This window comes from Chenopodium quinoa, unplaced genomic scaffold, assembly GCF_001683475.1.
Source record: "Chenopodium quinoa cultivar QQ74 unplaced genomic scaffold, ASM168347v1, whole genome shotgun sequence".
NCBI lineage: Eukaryota > Viridiplantae > Streptophyta > Magnoliopsida > Caryophyllales > Amaranthaceae > Chenopodium > Chenopodium quinoa.
In genome coordinates, this window is record NW_018745413.1 from 1,596,908 (window position 1) to 1,616,723 (window position 19,816).

The window sequence follows — 19,816 nt, forward strand, 5'->3', positions numbered from 1 at the left end:
CTTTTCAACAATTCCACATACTTTCAAAATCAAAACCTTTTAAATAAATACTTGAGAATAAAAATCTCATATTAATAACTTTTCAAAATCAATAACTCTTCCTTGAAAAACCTTCTATTTAATTCAATAAACTTTTCAAATCAAATCCAAACATGATAAGTAATTCAAACCATTAAAAACATGATTTAAAAATCAATCATTCAAAATACTTTTATCAATACCTCCAAACATAATTTATTTCAAAATCATAATTCAAATCAATTTAATTCAATCACCAATCAAATCATATAAAACATGTTATTCAAACCAATCACTTTCAAAGGTGCTAGGCACCTAACGTACCTTGATCCTTGCTTAGCTATACACACCAAAAGAACCTCAAGAATCTTGGTCAAACACACCCTACAAATAAATATAACCTTAATCAATATAAGGTTAACAAATAATTAAAAACCCCCAACTATATGTACATGAACCTTTTAAATTATTTTCTCATAAACATCATTAAAAATATGATTTTATATAATTAAAACTACTCATCATAATTTTTATAAATCCCCATAATAATAATAATAATAATACTTGAATAAGAGAAGAGAAGAAGAAAAGATAAAAAACCAAGGAAAAGAGAAGAATTGGATTTGCGTAGGAAATAATAGGCAGAACTTGTAGAGGCTATAACTCCTTTAATATAGCTCCGAATTGGGTGATTCTTGAGCCTAACCTCAAGGACCTTTCGAGAGGAACAACTTTCTGTGAAACGTCAATACCCCAAAAACTGACCAGAAGTGCCCGAAAATTGGCTTCAAAGATAAACGGGATGATTTGTGTAAAATTGAGGAGAAGAAAAGAAGAGAATTGGTGTGAAGAATGTGAGAGGTATGAAGGGGTATTTATAGGCTAGTATGAGCATGAATTATGGTAGGAAAATGTCGGAAGAATTATGGTAATTAAGGTTTAAGAGATTACTTGGAGAAGTGAGTAAAGAATTAAGGAAAGTTTGGATATTTGAAGGGATTGTGTATAATTGAATATGGAAGGTATGTATGTCATGGAAAATATTAAGGAAATTGGAATTACTTGGGGAATAATTAAGAAGAGTGAATGGCAAGAAAATATAATGATTGGATATCAAAAAGATGGAGAATTAGAATTATGGAAAATAAGAGATTCCCTTATTAGTATTTAGGAAGATTTTGCTCGGTTTAAGGAATAAAAATAATTGTGTAAATAATATAGAATAAGTAAATAAATAAATAATTAATTAAATACCAATTATTCACCAATAATTAACTAAGAAAATCAGATTTTCTATACATAGAAAATCCGAATTTCCTAGCTAAATAAATGGGAATTTTCGGCCATTTAATATAATAAATAAAATATAATTTTGCTTTAATTAAAATATCCGAAATATGTAAATAATCCGGTTTTTAAGATAAGATAAATGGATAATAAATCTTATCCAAAATAATGATTAGTTTTCAAAATGCTTTTGACGCCAAAATTTGAAATTATTTTGGCTCCAAATAATAAATTTACTAAAATACACTTTTTATAAAATACTTCTTAACTAATTAATTGGAAAATACGTATGAAAATACAAGGTATTACATGGAGGCCTTATACAGATTGGAGGAATCGTATTGGTATGCTAGAGCAAGGGCTAATGAGCTCCGTGATGGGGATAAAAACACTAAATATTTTCATCATTAGGCGAATCAGAGGAAAGCGCAGAATAGAATTAAGGGCCTCTTTGATGATGCGGGGGAGTGGTTTGAGCAACGTGTGGACTTGGAGAGGTTGATTTCTGCCTACTTCTCTAATCTTTTTGCTACTAGTTCTCCGACTGGTTTTCAGGATTCTTTAGAGGGCATTGAAAGGGTGGTCTCAAACGACATGAACACCATGCTTGACTGTGAGCCGACTTTGGAGGAGATTAGAACTGCTCTTTTCCAAATGCACCCTAATAAAGCTCCCGGCCCCGACGGTATGCACGCTCTTTTTTTCCAAAAATTCTAGCATATTGTTGGTCCTGATATCGTTGCCTTTGTGAAGGATTGGTGGAGGGGGGACGTGGATTTATCGGATGTTAATAATACTTGCATTGTTCTTATTCCGAAGTGTGATTCTCCATCTCATCTAACGGAGTTCCGACCTATTAGCTGCTGTAATGTTATTTATAAAATTGTGTCGAAAACGGTGGCTAATAAATTGAAGGGTATTTTGGATAAGGTGATTTCCCTTAATCAGAGTGCATTCATTCCGGGTCGGTTGATTTCTAACAATGCTCTTGTTGCATTCGAAATTTTTCATGCTATGAAACGTGGAGGGGAGGGGAAGGATGGTAGTATTGCGTTGAAGTTGGATATGAGTAATGCGTATGATCGGGTGGAATGGGTCTTTTTGGAGAAGGTGATGTGTAAGATGGGTTTCTCGATGGCATGGGTTGGTAGAATTATGAGCTGCTTACAAAGTGTTCAGTTTGCTTTCAAGATCAATGGACAGATTTCGGGGTCAGTTGCTCCTTCTAGGGGCCTTCGTCAAGGTGATCCGATTTCACCATATTTATTTTTATTATGTGCTGACGCTTTTTCGTGTCTGATTAATAAGGCGGCTAATGATGGGCTTATTCATGGGGCCAAGATCTGTAGAGGGGCTCCCCGGGTGTCACATTTATTCTTTGCCGATGACAGTATTCTTTTTGCTAGAGCTAATACTCAAGAGTGCTCTGTGATAGCTAATATTATTAGCAAGTATGAGAGAGCTTCGGGCCAGAAAATTAATTTAAACAAAACTGAAGTTGACTTTAGTAAAAAAAGTTTGCATCAACCGTCGGAAAGAAATTGTGGATACTTTGGAAGTTCGGGAAGTTGAGAAACACGAGAAATATCTTGGCTTACCAACAATTATTGGCAGATCGAAGCGTGCTATTTTTGCCGGATTGAAGGAAAGGCTATGGAATAAATTGCAGGGTTGGAAAGAGAAGCTTTTGTCTATGCCGGGTAAAGAGGTTTTGATCAAAGCGGTGGCTCAAGCGATTCCAACCTATATGATGAGCATTATGAGGATTCCGGATGGTATCATTGATGAAATTCATTCTCTTTTAGCTCGCTTTTGGTGGGGTTCTACGACATCGAGGAAAAAACTCCATTGGCAAAAATGGGAGGAATTATGCAAACCGAAATGTCTTGGAGGTATGGGTTTTCGTGATCTCAAATGTTTTAACCAAGCTCTATTGGCAAAACAATGTTGGCGTTTACACCATAACCAAGGTACTCTCTTACATTCTATTTTGAAAGCAAAGTATTTTAAACATTGTGATGTGTTGGAGGCTAGTAGGGGTTTCGACCCTAGCTATACTTGAAGGAGTATATGGGGTGCTAAGTCTTTGCTTCTTGATGGTTTGAAATGGAGAGTAGGGAATGGAAGTAGTATTTCGGTTTGGGATTCAGCATGGCTGCCTGGCCGTTCATCCGTGTGTGTGCCAACGCCATTGCCTCATAGTAATATGGAGCTTCGTGTGTGTGATTTGATTGATCATGAGGCTATGATTTGGCGTGAAGATGTGATTATGGAGAACTTTAATGCTGTAGAGCAGTCACAAATCTTATCGATTCCTTTATCTGTGAGAGCTATGAATGATGTGATGTATTGGTGGCCATCTAAAGGTGGGGTGTATTCAGTGAAATCGGGGTATTGGTTGGCTAAGCAAGGTGCTGCAAGTGCACATCCCCAGCCGCTTAGTGCTGTATGGAGATTAATTTGGGGTATAAAGGGTCCTCCAAAGTTAGCTCACTTCCTTTGGAAATCTTGCAAAGGCTTCTTAGCAGTCCGGGAGAGACTAATTTTTAGGCATGTGGTGGACAATGCTACATGTTCTATTCGCAGGTGTGGAGATGAATCTATGATCCATGCTCTGTTTGAGTGTACTGCTGCTCAAAGCATATGGGCAGTAACTTCTCCTTGCTGATATCCCAGGCCCCGTCTAATGACTTCTGCGATAGACTTCTTTGGCTAGCTGCAAAAGTCAGCAGTGCTGAGCTGAGAGCGATTGTTTCTCTTGCTTAGGCTGCTTGGTGGTGCCGAAATATGGTGGTGTTTGAAGGCGCAAATGTTTGCCCGGTTAGTGTTGCTTCAAACCTCCTCAAATCTGTCTCTGAGTATGGTGAGTATGCGAAGAATATGTTTATGGGGTCTGCTGTTCCGAGGCAGCAATCTGCTAGTTCGTGGTCTCGGCCTTGTGGTGGAATGGTGAAGATTAATTGCGATGCTCATGTGGGTAGTGTGACAGGGCTTGGGGTGGTGATCAGGGACGAGTTTGGTAATATTTTAGGGGCTGCTGTGCGTAGGGAGAGAGCTGGATGGGGGATTGATGATGCTGAAGCCGCGGCTTGCCGTTATGGACTCCAAGTGGCTGCTAGATTGGGCTACAATTCGGTGATTCTCGAGAGTGATTCTGCCAATGTTGATGGTGGTGTGAAGAAGAATGCTGCTACTTTCACTCCTTTCTCTTTGCTTGTGGATGATATTTGTTCTCTTTCTCGTAGTTTTATTGATTTTTCTGTTTCTTATGTTAAGCGTGCGGAATATTTTAGCCCACAATGTTGCTAGGTGGGATTCCAATGGTTGTAACGAACGTGTTTGTTTAGGTCCTTTCCCTCAAAGTCTTTTAGCTTTGGCGGAAATTGACCTCCTTTAATATATTTATCCGTAGGTGTTTTCAAAAAAAAAAAAAGTAAAATCGTAAGGAGCATATGTATAGCCAACTTTGCCGCATATTCCTATTTCACTTTCACGAGTCCAACAGAGAAACCTCACTCCTCAGCTTTAGTACTCCATCGCCGGTTTCAGAAAACCATCTACATTGCAGGTTTTAAAAAAATATTTTGAGCTCCGTATTAGTTTTTTTCATAGTTTTACGATTTGTCAAATTAATCATAACGTTTTCAATTCTCATGTAGTATTAATACTTTGTTTTGCGTGCTATATGCAAATATGCAATCGTACACTAAAAAAAGAATAAAAATTAGGGGAAAAAAAAGGCAACAAACCCTATTTGGACCCTGCTAGACCCATAGGGTCCGGGTATGGGAATAAAATTACAGATACGGGTATTACCAAACCCCCTAGTCAAGGGAGTTAAATTTAAAATTAAAAAAAAAAAAAAAAAAAAAAAAAGAGGTAATCTCAAAAAATTTGAAAAGTAGAGGGGGCTATTTACAATTTTTCCTTAAATATTAAATGAAGTATAAATTTCCCAAAATAAAATCAAGATAAACCCTCAACCTCCCACAAGATAGTACGCAACGACTGAAGCAAGGATTCACGCAAGGGACAAAACAGGTACTTCGCATGATTCCTGTTTTCCATTTTCTTTGATTCTCATTTTTAAGAGAATTATAATTATAATTATAATTATAATTATACTTTTGATTTTAATTTACCTTCAACAGTGCAATAGTGATAAATTGATTATGAAGGTTGGACAAATTGTAATAATATTGTAATAAATAAGATTACTACCAAATCCACAGCACTTTTTAATTGTAATAATATTGTAATAAATAAGAGAATTATAATTATAATTATAATTATAATTTTGATTTTAATTTACCTTCAACAGTGCAATAGTGATACATTGATTATGAAGGTTGCACAAATTGCTCTAATCTCAAAAATTGGGGGTTTGCTTCTACGATCATTAGCTAAATCCACAACTTTAAACCTCAAAGTTTCAATTTCTCAGCAACAGGTAAAGCCTCACGTAGCATTCTGCAGCCAATTTTTTTTTTAAATTTTGGAACGATTTCAGCCTTCCACAAATTCCTCCAAAGATTTAGGATCAGAAACCCAGCTTTTTTCTTACTCTCAAGCTCCACATAGTAAGCACTTTGACAGAAAAGTTTCCATCTCGTCTCTTCGGAGACATCTGATAAAATTGAAGATCCATCTCTTGAGTACCTCCAGATCCGGAGTCTTTATCCTCAAATTTTGGCAAAGGAATAGATAGAATATTTGCCACAACTACCTGCTTGGTTGGTCCTGGGTCCAGGCACCCTTCCTAGAAGGTGGTCTGTTCTCTGAGTCCAGTTTTGCTGTTCTGTCTTCCTTGGTGAACCCTTCCTAGAAGGTGGCATCACTGTAGTCAGAACTTTGGGTGGTTTGGTTGCCTGTCTAGGCTTGTGTAGTTGGGGGGGGTGGGGGGGGGGTGTTGGTGCAACTTAGCTTGCTGTAAGTTGTACTTTTTTCTTGCCTTTGGCAATAAAATCTTTATTTACCCAAAAAAAAAAAAAAAACTACCTGCTCGGTTGGTCTGGAACCCACAGGTCCTCCCAGATCCGAATTGAGGCACCACTACCCACCACTTTCATAATACCTCTTTTCAGTAAATCCCTTGCGGATAAGATAGATCTCCAGGTATAGCTTCCACCTTATACCTTGACCTGGATCAATAAAATACAACTGCCATCAATTATTAGAATCTATTATATAATGCGATTATGAAATTGTGTGATTATGTTAATTAGAATCTATTAAATTGATAACCATAACCTCCATTGAAGTCACCTGGGTTTGAGTACTAGACGCATCCATGGAACAAAACGGACAGACACTAACTAAATGATCAGAAAGAAGAAAAGACGGACTAGAATAACACTAAAAGAAATGCTAAAACTGGAAAAGACACTTAACTAAAGACCTTCCCTAATTAAAACTTACTCTAAAGACAACAAGGGCAGCAGGAGTTAACCTCCTGAGTCATTAATGTAGAGAGAAAAGCTTTTAGAGATAGAAACCATTTTTCTTATGAGCAAATTAGAACTCACCTAATACCTCTTTTCAGTAAATCCCTTGCGGATAAGATAGATATCCAGGTATAGCTTGCACCTTATACCTTGACCTGGATCACTAAATACAACTGCCGTCGATTATTAGAATCTATTATAGTGTGATTATGTAATTGTGTGATTATGTTAACTTGTTTTTATTTTGTTCCAGGATCAAGAAATACCACTTTTCCACAGTAACAACTGAGAGATTCAACTTGGTGCAAACACATGTAAAAGCATATAAATTCTTGATTTCTTGAACAACAAACCATTTGACCCAAACATAGACCCACTTTTCACAATTCATAATCTGATTGGAAAACCACCCATGGAACCAAGAGCAATTGCAAAGTATCAGGTAAAAAAAAACATTTTGATAGGTTTTTGGTATTAATATTGTGTTATGCATAGGCCTCAAGTAATTTACACTTATACTTGTCGTAACAAAAAGATTAATCCTAATATTAATTAGAATGTTCTTTGCTGTTATTTTTGGCTGTTTATTTGTTGTTATGATTGGTAGCAATTTTGACATTATTAGCTAGCCAATGAAATGAAAGGAAAGTGGTGATGGAGATGGTATGTTGTATCTAGGAGGTTGTTGGCTATTGGAATTTTCATTCAGTCATGTTGAGAGAAAATCTTTGTACTGTACAATAGCCGTGGGTTGTATTAGGTTTTCCTTGAATCAATCAAAGCTCCTAACTTCCCCTATTTTGGCGTTCTTCCTCTAGTTATTCAATCCTGCCTTACTGCTTTCATTGTTGTGCTATTGTTGAGTGTTTGTTGTTAAAGTGAGTTCAACCAAGTCATAACATATTGATAATTGATTCAATTGCAAATACTGCGAATATGATGAAAATTTTGATGATTTTGGCAATTCTATTTTTAGCTTGTCATTAGAGCTATGAGTGAGTAGTACTCTTTGCTAGGGGTGAGGGAAATCTTTGCAAGTTCAATATAGTTAATAACTTATTTTTTTCTACAGGATGAAGTGATGTCTAGTCAATTGAAACAGGACGTTCTCAAGAATTGGATGTGCCTGGATGATATGGACCCCATTAGATTTGTTCGTAAGCGTTATGACAGATATGCGGCAAGACAGACAATAATAACAAATCAAGTCCAATTCTTCGAAGAAGCAATCAGACTAAGAAAGTTGTTTGACCTGGATTTTGTGGTTCCAAAGATAGGTATGACTTCCTTTTTTTTTCCTAATTCAGGATTAAACCATGTAAATTATAAAATGATGTGTAAATTAAATTGGCAGTGGAGGCTATTTCGATCAAGAGAAGGATCATTGCAGGTGTTGTTTGGGACCAAGTTCAGGGTCAAGATTTTATCAGGGAGCTTACACTGGCTACTGACTCGGCTTTTCAGCTAGCGTTCAGATTCAAAGACAGTGAGCATTACCTATTCGAGATAGAGATGAAGGTTGACACTGAATTCAACAAAATCCCCCCAACTATAGACAACACAAACACCAAAAAGCTGCCACAGTTTTTTTCTGGTTTGATTAGTTTCGTTCTACTTAGTTATATCTTTCTAAGTACTTATGGTCTGATATACTGTAATGATTCAGTAAAACCTTGTCTATAATGAGTCAAAAACAGTTCGTTAAGAGTAAAATTTAGTTCTGTTTAATAGCCTTCAAATGCTACCACATTCAGTTATCATACTTATGATCAATTGGTTTCTAATTTGAGCAACTTACATTAATCACCTTCCTTTATGAAAGAATGTATAAAGGCATATAATAATACAGGCATTGTAGCCTCTGCATAACCCCAAACCTATTAAATATACAGTTTATCAACATTTTATGGCACTCATTGGTAAACTGTTTGTTCACTCTTCCCATCCATCCACTTTCTTTTAGGCTCCGTTTGTTTTATCGGAAAACCATTTTTCACAGAAAACTATCTTCCAAGTAAAACAATGGAAAATATAAATGCAAAACACATTTTCAATTGTTTATTTGTTTGTTTGTTTGTTTGTTGATGGAAAACCTAGGGGGGGAAGGATGGAAGGAGTGAACATGGAAAAGTAAGGAGTATGGTGGAAATGCCGCATAAACAACCTAGAACTGAAACTCTACAGTAACAAAAGTAATCAGTCAATGCCAAAAAACTTGATCACTAGTTTTAAAAAAGTAATTTAAAAAAAAAAAAAAAATCTACATACCATGTTGCAAGCCTCATGTATTGTTTCCATAAGTCACTTCCTGCTTCCCTGCCACCTCCAAAGGCACCACCGATTTCAGCATCGTTTGTGGGGATGTTTACATTCACTATGCCACCACAGGCCTGCAGCAAAACAATTGTGTTAATTGAGGAACACCATGGTAACTAGGAATACAAACAAAAATTTTGAGTTTATCCTCCATGGTATGATAATTCCATACTGCAGAAGAACAAGCAATAGCACTAACCCGATCCATCTGAAGTAGCTTCTGAGTGAAGATGAGCTACTTAAACCCTGGGGAAGGAGTTATTTATTTCTATTGCCTAGAGTCTGCATGATGTAGCGTCAATCAAATGACAGTGAAAGTACATACAAAACAGCTTTTGTCTGAGACAATAAATACAAACTGATTTCAGGCTTGACAGAATTTGTAATGGTGGGGTTCTTGTCACATATAATATGGACAATGAGGTGCTGTAAGCCGAAATGTTCTTATGTGAAGAGGCCAACGGAAACTCCTACAAAAGAAGAGTAATATGAATTTCTTTTGGTGGGGTTCTTGCCACATATAATTTGCCGATCATTTTAAGCTTAGTTGCAACAATCTAGAACCAATAATAGTGTACAGATAAATTATGCTCAAACGCTTGTAATCTTAACCTTAAACTAATGTAGCTGGATAGCAATACTGTTCTTGTACCACTTTTTCTTTTGAGGAAGTGTGAAAGGCAAATAAGGTATCCCTATCTACTATTCCAACTGTACTTTGGTTATGGTTTTGGTTTAAGACATTGGTATTTGTCCAAGTATCCGACTTGGTTATTCCATCAGAACCAGTCTATGTAACTGGTCTACTTAATTGCATGGAAAAGAAACCTGCGCTAATCCCAATACAAGGCCAACAGTTAACCAATCTCATCCACAAGCACATTTTATACTCACTGCTTGTGGATGAAATTTTTTGGAACAAAGAAGAATGCCAAGAATTTTTTGAAGGGGAGCCTTGGCGCACCGGTTAAGGTGTCGCTGCCTGACTTTGAGGTCACGGGTTCAAGTCCTAGGAGCAGCCTCTTGTCAAAAATGACAAGGGAAGGCTTGCCCCTTTATACACCCTTGTGGTGGGACCCTTTTTTCCCGACCCTCGCCTAGCAGGGACGCCAATGTGCACCGGGCTGCCCTTTTTTTTTTTTTAAAGAAGAATGCCAAGAGTTCATAATCATACTTCAGAGTCAAGGATTCGATAAATAATCATGGTAGAAAAGATAATCTGAGTAACAGAGCTTATATGCTCTGAAGTTTCACTTCTTACCTTAAAATTTATAACTGCTCACCAAGATGCCAAGGAAAACCATATTCGTCAACAATGAAGCTGCATTCAGCATAAATAAGTTACTTGAAACTCATCATCACAAAACTAACTCATAAACAATATGATATGATAACAATATAATATGATCACATGTTTCAATTATAACCAAAGAATGAGCAGAAATTAATTGTTAATTGAACGATACAGTGTACTTGATACAAGCAGAGTAAATCAAACTTAAGGGGGGGCCAAAGGAGTACAAGAAACAGCATGACTTATGGTCTTTTCTGAAAAATTCGGGTACATATTCTGACATTTCCATCTGTGCATGTGTTTATGTTCTTGAAAGACCAAGCAACGAAGTTTCATAATACTTTATCAATCATTAACTTATATTTATCTAATTTCAAGATTCCTCAAATCCTATAAAGAGTTAAGCTGTTATTTTCCCAACAATCATGCAAGGCTACGCTTTATTATGCTTATAGCTAAAATCTACTATACTATAAAGTATTTCCAAGAACACACAACAAGAGCTGGTGCCACACTCGACATCTGATTATTCAGTTTGCCAGTCGAAGGCTGAGGTGCAAATAAGAGTATGATTCTAAGGGTCTTACTATGATATTGCATATACTGTAAGATTTAATCTGCTAAAACTGACAATCTTCTTCTGATTTCTGAATGCAGCTTATATGATACTGCAGTTACTGATATGCTGCCATCAGTGATCACTTGCAGTAAAAAAGGTTAAACACTGCAGCTAGACACTACACATATACATCACCAGGCTTTCAACTAAGTAACCAAGCTCAAACCATCTTTATTCTGATTAGATGTTACTTCTAAAACAGAACATGCGATCAATACATAGTTACATACTGTGCCCCAAAGATTGCTAACAATAACATTTCAACTATAAGGCCATTCCCAAACCACCATTATTGTGATTCGAAATCACATTTAAATCAAAACATGCATTCAATACATATTTTACCCCAAAGATTGCTACCAATAACAGCGCTTTTTCCATCCAAAAACATCTATAGCAGTAGCCAAAGCTTAAACATCTAGTTTAGCAAGCAAATTATGCACTAAATTGGAAACCTATTTATTAAGATAGATTCAACAGTGCATAAAACAAAACCTGTCTCCTAGTCTTAGTCTTTAGTTCTTTACTACGCACAGTACGAAGTAATAGTGATTGGTTGCATATTTGCATAAGCTCTTTACAAAATATAATCTATATGGGTTACAAAACTTATTGAGTGAAACAAAAAATCTTATGCAAGAATACAAAGTTACAACATCAAAACGCAAAGCTAAAAACTTGGTAAATATCAATAACTTAAGTATACAATTCAAGCAGTTAAAGAGTAGAGAAGAATAACCAACTGAGTGAGAGGTCAAATCTAGCAATGATTTTGCAAGAGGGACGATGCAGAACCTAATCAAACATCAAAAATACATACATTGAAATTAAATTAAATAGATAGATAGATAGATAGATAATATAAACATTTACAAGAAAAAAATAGAGATAAAATTAACAATTAAAATAAATAAATAATAAGTAGTGGTAGAGGAATTACATTCCACGAGCACCAGCAAAAGCTTATTGAGATGGGTTTATCTAAAAGGAATCATAGTTTGGCCATGAATATAGAGTGGTTATCTAACATAGAATTTTGCAGTGTAAGAAGAGACAAAGAGAGAGAGACTAACACCCAACCGTAGCGGCGGTCAAACAAGAGGCGTTTGTTGAGGTTGCTGCTGATTTCCTGCTACTGTTGTTGATGCTGTTAGGAGTAAGAGTAGTAATTGGCAGTGATATATCAGTGATTTTGATCCCAATTATTTTATTTTTTTGTACGGAGTATAAAAATTAATTTAGAAAGAAAACCTCAAATTAATTTAATTTAATGTCAGAAAATTGATAACATACGATGGTCTACTGATGGAGAGAAGTATAAGAGAATCAAAGGAATGAACATAGGTCGCATGCGGTGATTATGCCGTAGTTTATGAACTCTGAAAAAGTAAATGGAAAAAGGAAGGAAGAAGAAGAAGATAAAAAAGATAAAACGTGAAAATCAATTGAAAAAATATACTGTGAAAATAGGGGTGAAGTAAGGGTAGGGGCGTCAAATCACTGTTCATCAATGAACAATAACCTTACCACAAAACACTTTTATAGTAGTAAGATAAGATATATATATATATATATAGACACACACACATTATAGGTCATAAATTTCAATAAGAGAGCAAATATCAACATTAAAACAATTCACTCATATGTAAAGGTTGTAAACAATATATGAGTAAAAATATTACAATCTACCTTTAGAACTTCCTGTAAAAGAAACAAATGCAATGCGTGTATCTTTTACAATTACTTGACCGATTTCAGCCACACCGCAAAGGGAGGTGAAAATTGCTCCTGACAAATTATTCTTCTCAAATGCACCAGCTATGATATAGGTTATTGCAATGGAGTTGTTGGGGCACCTGAATTCAATGGAAGTGTAGCATTAGATCCAATCAAATTAAGCATACCTATGAGACTCAAATGCAATTTCTGAATGATCAGCTGAGGGAAATTTGGAAAAGGGTAATAAAGAAGAAATAATGACTGTATACAAGGGTTCAATACATACATTTACTCTACAGTTTATGTTAGGTGGGCTTGTCTTTATGTGTGTGTGTGCACGTGGGTGGGGGGTTTGTGAAGGTTGTAGCCACGAACGATAGAGTAGACATGTACTAATTATGCACAACCAGATCTTGTGTGAAATAGATTACATTCTGCACAAGGCATATCAATATGAAAAACAAAAGGAGTCCACAATTTTACAAGAAAAATCAGCAGAATGACAAGTAACATGACACAATGCCACAGTAAACAAGAGTCTTTCAGGGCTTCAGCCTTCTATCAGTTTATTTTCATATCATCTATCACCTAAACACTAACAGAATCAATAGGCAAACTGTACTGCTATAACATTGGCATACTATGGTCTTGGCCAGTAGTACGATGAAGAATCCAAACATTACAAAGTATCAGATGATTCAGCTCTCACATGCTTAATCCTACTGGCCACAATAATATACTTGGGCCCAACATTAAAAGGTAAAAATATACTCCTAAAACTGCCTATTTTGTATCTAAAAGTAGGACTTAAAAAATTAAAAGAATATTCATAAATAACTTACCAGACAACACAATTGCCACAAACTAAACAGACATGAAGACAATAGTTTTATGACATTTTACAAATACAGAGGTTGCAGAACTGACACAAGACCATAGTTTAGCATAAGAAAGGAAAGTGGAAAAGACATTTTGGCCCCTGTTGACAAGTGAAAAAAAATGTTGCTAAAAGTCTCACCAAGAACAGCGCTTGGAAAATTGAATGCTGTGATTACACCCACTATCCCAAGAGGATTCCAGACCTATGCAATCAATATAAATATATATTCATTTATATTTATAGAAAACAGATAGAGGCCAAAAAGCTTTTTATCAAATGGAGTAACACTGATGTGCAAAGCAGCAACATACCTCCAGCATTGCATGATTTGGACCTGTTAAAGAGATTAATCTGTATTAGATAAAGAAACACGATTTAACAGCTATTTATTATTAAAATATAAATTAGAAATAAAATATATTTGTTTTTTCCAAAGCAGTAGTATATTTTATCAATCAAAAAAGAGGTTGAACCTTGGTAATTAAACGCAACCTTAAGACATACTTTCTGATAGCATGACTTCCACAACATGCTTTGCAAAAACAGATTTTGCTTACTCAGATAATAAAATGAGGCGTTCTTGACTTGTGATCTGAGGGAATCATCGAGCCATTTACAGCAAAGTCACACATACCAATAATCTCCTGCATATGACACAAATTTGCTTTTTTATTAGAAAGAAGTATATATGAGAATCCACATAAATCAACAGATATTTCCATTTCGGAAATTTGTGGAATTGAAGAGTTGGATAATATTGATTGTACTTGGTTGACTGATCTACCAGTGTCATTGCATCCTCTTGAGATTTTGTAGTTTTCGAAAAATTTTCCTGAAAGTGCAGAGGTTCTACCACCCATGATTAACAATCCCTTTGATTTGATGTTTAAATTGGCAATTCAGTTTGGATGCCACTACTAAAAGAAGTATTTGCACAACCTATGTGAAAATGCAGGCAGTAGGCCGTACTTCATAGTAACTGATAATTTGGGTCTAAATGTGTACACTGTACAGGATTGGTAACTTATCTTAAACCCTTGAGGTAGGTTTTGAAACAGCAGTCTAGGACTCTAGGTGTGTGTCTTCATATAAACATGTAACAGAAGGTCCTTACACAGCTATGACAGCACCTACTGAAGTAACCTGTCAACTGCTGAAAAGTATGATCTGGAAGATTGTTTATATCAACCATAGTCGTCTACAGAATGTGAACATGTTTAAGCAGAATTTCATATCATTTTATACTTAAGTCTGTATCATTCCCATATAATTTAAACTTCAATTCAGTGGGAGAGGGAAAGAGCTTCACATCCACCCAAAATAAACTTGCAGCCAGTTTTAGACCCTTGCGGCCTTGCGAAGCATAGGAGTTAATGTATAACAATAAAAAAAATGTTATAGTTATGACAATAATTTATAATTCAATTCAACGGTATAACAACAAATTATTATTAATATTATATAAAATGATGAAGATATTGGAGCTTTCAATTTCAATCTTTCAGATAAATAGAAAAACATCTGCAATTGTCTCTCTCTTTGCTAAACAATCACCAGCAAGGAAGGAAGGAAGGAGTTCCGCGTGTAGAGAGAGATATCCCAATTTCATGAAAAGTCAATTTCACACATTAAACAACAGTGATAAACGAAACGAACTTGTAGATACCTTTGAGTTTCGATCATCCAATTACTTACTGTTCACGTCCACTATGCAAGCAATGGCAGCCTCATGTGAGATGAAGTCAACAAAACCAAAACCAAAAAAAATCTTTCCCCTTCGCGGATGACATATTGCGCGCCAGCGTAATCCGTTCGTTCAATGTCCCCATAACCTTTAAAATGCTTTCTAACACGATCTTCATCCCAATGAGGAGGAAGCCCATCTGATTTGACCTTAGCCATAACCTCAGGGTCCGGCTCGGGGGCTCTTGAAGAGCAACCTTTGCTTGCAATCCTCTCGGTATGACAAAAACAGCGTCAGGCTTTTGAAGCCTCTTGTAAAGTATACGTTGCATCCGCATGGCAAGAAAACTGAATAAAACAAAACCCTAGTAACGCACAGGGGGTCTTGGACGAGAGTAATGTACTCAATGCCTTCAACAGTATATTCTCTAAGCTTTTTGTTTTATCTGTGAGATAAAAATTTAAGAGTTGTTAAAAAAAAAAAAAAAAAAAAAAAAAAAAAAAAAAAAAAAAAAAAAAAAAAAAAAAAAAAACATATCTACACCAATAATTATCAACAAAAAAAGCAATCTTACCGCTTCCTTAGTCCAAGTATTGCCAAGGAACAAAGTGTCATTGCCCTCATTTGGTGCAGTTCCACATCGCTTCCTTCGTATTTTTCAACATGCCAAATTTCATGAATGAGGGGAAGAAGAAAGAACAAGATAGTATATACATAAGTAAAAGCACAGCCCTTTCGAAAAAGTAGGACTACATACAACAGGATTTTTCATTTCTAACAGGAACGTTTAGCTTGGTCACCTCACAAATGCAAATCATCAGCTACTTGAAGCCAGCACTTGAGACTCATGTCAAAGAGGAAGATATGGCGAGTGGCTAATATAATATGACAAGAGTTGAACCAGACTTAAAAAATTTTGCTGAAATTATTTTAACAGTCTGAATAATAATGGTACAAAATGTTGGGCTTTTAAGGAGCACATTCAAAAGTTAGGGGTCACATAGCATCTGATGTGCAGAAATGCTCTAAGGAATAGAATCAAGAATGAAGTTATTCAAAGGAAAGTTGGTGTTGCAGACATTACGAGCAAGCTAAGGGAAAAACGCTTGAGTTGGTTTGGACACGTAAGACGGAGACCCCAGGGAGCAGCGGTACGAAGAGTGGAAGAGTGGGATTAGGGAGATTTCAAACGAGGTAGAGGAGACCGAAATTGACTTGGTTGGAAGGAGTTAGAAAGGATATGAAGCAAGTGGATATACAGGAGAATGTGGCCCTCGATCATAGGGGGTGGAGGAGGAAAATCTTTGTGGATGAATCCATGGATTGATCATTTTTGGTTCATGTAGCCGACCCCACTTATGGGACTAAGGCTTTGATTGATTGATTGAGAGGTTAAAAGATCATGCAAAAAATGCCTGAATCGTACAATCAAAATCCTCGAGAAACAAAAGACTGTGAGCAAAGAATAACAGGATTTATCTTAAACAATTGCAATTACCTGCATCTTTAGAAGCTTGCCATAATCAAAGAAGTCAAACAATCTTGAAGGAGACAACTTCAGTTAGATAAAAAAAACCCAAAGATACAAAGAACCCTTCTTTGTGACAAGCCTTCTTTGTGACAAGCAACGCAACAATTTCCAGCATTTATCAGTCCACAAACACTCCACAAACACAGCACCAGACCCCATCATCATGGTTGGCATGGCATGGCACTTCTTCCACATTTTGTGTACACCTTTTCCAAAAAGAAGAGTACATTATTAGGATGTCTCTCTAACTTCATAGATCAATATTAGCATATATACCACCAGGTTAGAAAAAATTACAGTACTAACCATCTGCAAAAAAAATTTTAACAGGAGAAACAGCTGGTGAAAGGAAAGGGTGCAAATCAATAGGGGAAGGAAAGAGTGACTGAAGTTCCCTAATTTCTAGTTTACTTTGCAAAAGTAGCAAGAATTAGCATCTTGATTCCTAAGGTGAATTTCTGAACAGCGGAGTATATAAAGTAATAGCTTGCAAGCTGCTCAAGCATGAAGCATTCTAAATATGTTTGCCTGCTTTTCAATAATTGGTGAAATTTGAAGGCACAAGAAGATATATTCCTGCCAATAGCTTTATTGTCGCATTAATACGTGACTAGACTGCATTGGTCACATTGGTCTATTGGCTACCTTCATTCAAAATACCTCTATATATAAAAGGTCTCATCATAATGTATATACAAAAAGTTAAAATTAACTGTAAACGATAAAAATATGTGCAGTTTTTGTTCATCACATTGTTTCAGGTAGCGTTAAAGGTTGCATCGGAAAGAATATGAGTCAGATACTTTGATAGGCTGTGAGGGACCCTGACACAAGTCTGTGCAACCAATATCTAACACATATCATAGGCTTAGGCTTGTGTGATGTTAATAATATCTAACAGAGAAAGAAACAGCAACAATCACAGACGTTAACTTGTCCCAGTCTTTGTCTGTCCTCTCCAACCTAATAGAGAAGTGTTTAGCATGGGGCGGGCATTGACACAAGAATTTGTGTTTAAATTAGAAGCCCCGCATCATCAGCCCCTAGACCTAATGATGCTATCATCCACATTCCACAAAGAAAAGGAAGGCGACGAGGAATCGTAGATAAAGAACAAAACTTTCTTTCCAGTGAAAACATAGCCCAGAAAAGCACAGTAGTACAATGTCTTCTACTGATCACCCTAAGCTAATGAAACTCCATTCTAAGTTATCTAACTATGACACTTCACAGTGCAAAAATACATGTGAAACAATTCCCACTGCTCCATACAGAGACTCTAAGCAGTATAGCTCCACAGGAGCATATTACAGCAGTATAAACATTTTTCAATACCATGGTCCAAGCTACAGATTTATAGGGCCCTTAACAACATAAATGAAATTTACAGCAATGACAGGTGAACATCTAGGAGGCTGTTTGATGTGCCAGGGAAAAAAAAGAGTGGTAACCAAAGGGAGCTGTTAAGTATTAACTGATGTATCACAGAGATTTGTACCTCATATACCATTTATTCTGCAAGTAGTTGATTCAAAACCAAATTAACATATCATTATGACAGTCCCCCACCCCCTTCTTTCTCGCAAAAATTACTGTTAAAATTTGTAGATAAGAATTTTACCATATCTTCTTTCAGTCACTCATGAAAAATTCACTTAAAGATCACAAGATAGATAGAGCTTATCGCATCAAGTTCTTTTGATACCAAAAATGTCTACTGAAGCTGATAATTAGATTACCTGTAAAAGTTGGCATTTCCAGCCAGAACTGAAACCTTTCCAAAAATACATACAATCAGACCACAATGCTTCAGATCCTTTGCTGGAAATAATTTCTGTTTCTTTCACCAATGACATATTACTCAAGCCAACAATATATATCACCAACAGCATGCTGAGCTTCCAAAGTAAATGGCATTGCATCTGAACCCTCCCTCCTTATCTACAACCTTTATTGTAGGTATAGTGTTACACACAGCTAATGAAGTTGATGCCTTTGCACTGTTAGAAGATTCAACAAGAATGCCACCATCTTTACCAGAAGCAACAGGAAGACAGACTGTCACTAAAGCAAGCCTTAGCCGTCACACCACTACGTTCTTGAGCAGGATTAGCATCCTTTCTACCATCAGAAGTTGCTAGAGGCACTTCAGGAGCTTGACTTTGGGACAAAGCAGTTAGATTTTCCTGCTGAGGACTGGTTCAGTAATAAACCATAATCCTTTCCTACCATCTGTACTTTTTCTGCTTCAAAGGACTAGAAACACAAGCAGGAGCTGCCGCCATCAGAACTTGCTCCATTCTTATTCCCACTGTCAAGATGTGAATCAGAGAGAGGCCTTTGTAGCAATCCCCAAATCAGATGAAGGCTTTGAAGCTACCTGCTCTTGCTGCACATCCACTGAAACCTTCTTACAGTACTTGAAATTTGCTTCGCTACATCTGCTTCAAGCAGCAGCTAAATTAGCATGGCGGCCTCTAACATCCCCGTAACGGCTTTTCTTCAATTCATCTATTTCATCATCTGTCAGCCTTTGGCCAATTTCTTTTACTTCAAAGTGGAAGGTGGCAACTGAGCCATCCAATACATGCAAAAAGTGAGTATCCATCAGTGAATTGTTATACAATTAATAATCAGTGAATTGTGAAACAAGGCAACCAGTTTTCCCCAAACCCTAAACTTCCTTTTCTCTTTCCTCTCACACGGCCCTCCCCTCTCTCACTCACCTCCGTACGGCCGGCCACCCTAGGTGGCGCGTGTGTTTTTGTCGTGGTGGTTCGTGGTTAGTTCGTGTCTCTCTTCTCCGTAGAAGGTTGATTGAAAGGTTCAATCACAACTAACTAGCATTAGTGGAGGTTTAATCTGTGCCCGTGGACCAAGTAGAGGAATCACGCTTGGGGTTCTTTATCTCCCTTTGTTCTTGCTCGATCACACGTTGAATCATGCTTCAAAGGTATAATTACTTATTCTTTATGTGTTATGCATTGATCTTGGTGTTTAGATGCTTATGAATATGATTCA

At 36.5% G+C, this 19,816-nt stretch overlaps 2 protein-coding genes across 37 annotated transcripts; one reads left to right on the forward strand and one right to left on the reverse strand.

Annotated features, from left to right (window-relative positions):
• The first annotated feature begins 4,974 nt into the window (after positions 1-4,974).
• On the forward strand, positions 4,975-9,011 carry LOC110713456. 2 transcript variants are annotated; one of them, XM_021891900.1, is made up of 4 exons: positions 4,975-5,346; positions 7,003-7,191; positions 7,822-8,026; positions 8,104-9,011. In XM_021891900.1, exons 2-4 carry the CDS (start codon positions 7,162-7,164, stop codon positions 8,430-8,432), a joined length of 564 nt encoding a protein of 187 aa, XP_021747592.1. In that variant the 5' UTR covers positions 4,975-5,346; positions 7,003-7,161; the 3' UTR covers positions 8,433-9,011. The 2 variants fall into 2 exon arrangements, with proteins under 2 accessions (XP_021747592.1, XP_021747593.1); XM_021891901.1 differs by lacking the exon at positions 4,975-5,346 and having other exon boundaries at positions 6,943-7,191.
• LOC110713457 lies at positions 5,531-19,402 on the reverse strand. 35 transcript variants are annotated; one of them, XR_002509946.1, is made up of 15 exons: positions 18,535-19,402; positions 16,763-17,001; positions 15,839-15,911; positions 14,054-15,709; positions 13,892-13,914; positions 13,719-13,782; positions 12,671-12,837; positions 12,272-12,357; positions 12,052-12,125; positions 11,722-11,773; positions 10,327-10,386; positions 9,265-9,535; positions 9,018-9,139; positions 6,304-6,446; positions 5,531-6,126 (listed from the first exon to the last, which is right to left on the reverse strand). XR_002509946.1 is itself a non-coding variant. In XM_021891902.1 (4 exons), exons 2-4 carry the CDS (start codon positions 6,372-6,374, stop codon positions 5,730-5,732), a joined length of 369 nt encoding a protein of 122 aa, XP_021747594.1. In that variant the 5' UTR covers positions 6,375-6,446; positions 9,018-9,258; the 3' UTR covers positions 5,532-5,729. The 35 variants fall into 35 exon arrangements, 1 of the variants encoding a protein (XP_021747594.1); XR_002509948.1 differs by having other exon boundaries at positions 11,718-11,773; XR_002509952.1 differs by adding an exon at positions 11,919-11,959 and having other exon boundaries at positions 10,327-11,773.
• Between the last annotated feature and the right edge of the window lie 414 nt (positions 19,403-19,816).

Excerpts from the sequence above, each read along its gene's own strand:
- LOC110713457 (XM_021891902.1), bottom strand. The coding sequence starts at position 6,374 with ATGAAAGTGGTGGGTAGTGGTGCCTCAATTCGGATCTGGGAGGACCTG. Across the intron at positions 6,127-6,303 it reads GTTCCAGACCAACCGAGCAG|GAAGGGTTCACCAAGGAAGA; the intron begins GTAGTTTTTTTT and ends GCCACCTTCTAG. Across the intron at positions 5,933-6,031 it reads ACCCAGGACCAACCAAGCAG|ATGTCTCCGAAGAGACGAGA; the intron begins GTAGTTGTGGCA and ends CAATTTTATCAG.
- LOC110713456 (XM_021891900.1), top strand. The coding sequence starts at position 7,162 with ATGGAACCAAGAGCAATTGCAAAGTATCAG. Across the intron at positions 7,192-7,821 it reads GAGCAATTGCAAAGTATCAG|GATGAAGTGATGTCTAGTCA; the intron begins GTAAAAAAAAAC and ends TTTTTTCTACAG. Across the intron at positions 8,027-8,103 it reads TTTTGTGGTTCCAAAGATAG|TGGAGGCTATTTCGATCAAG; the intron begins GTATGACTTCCT and ends TTAAATTGGCAG.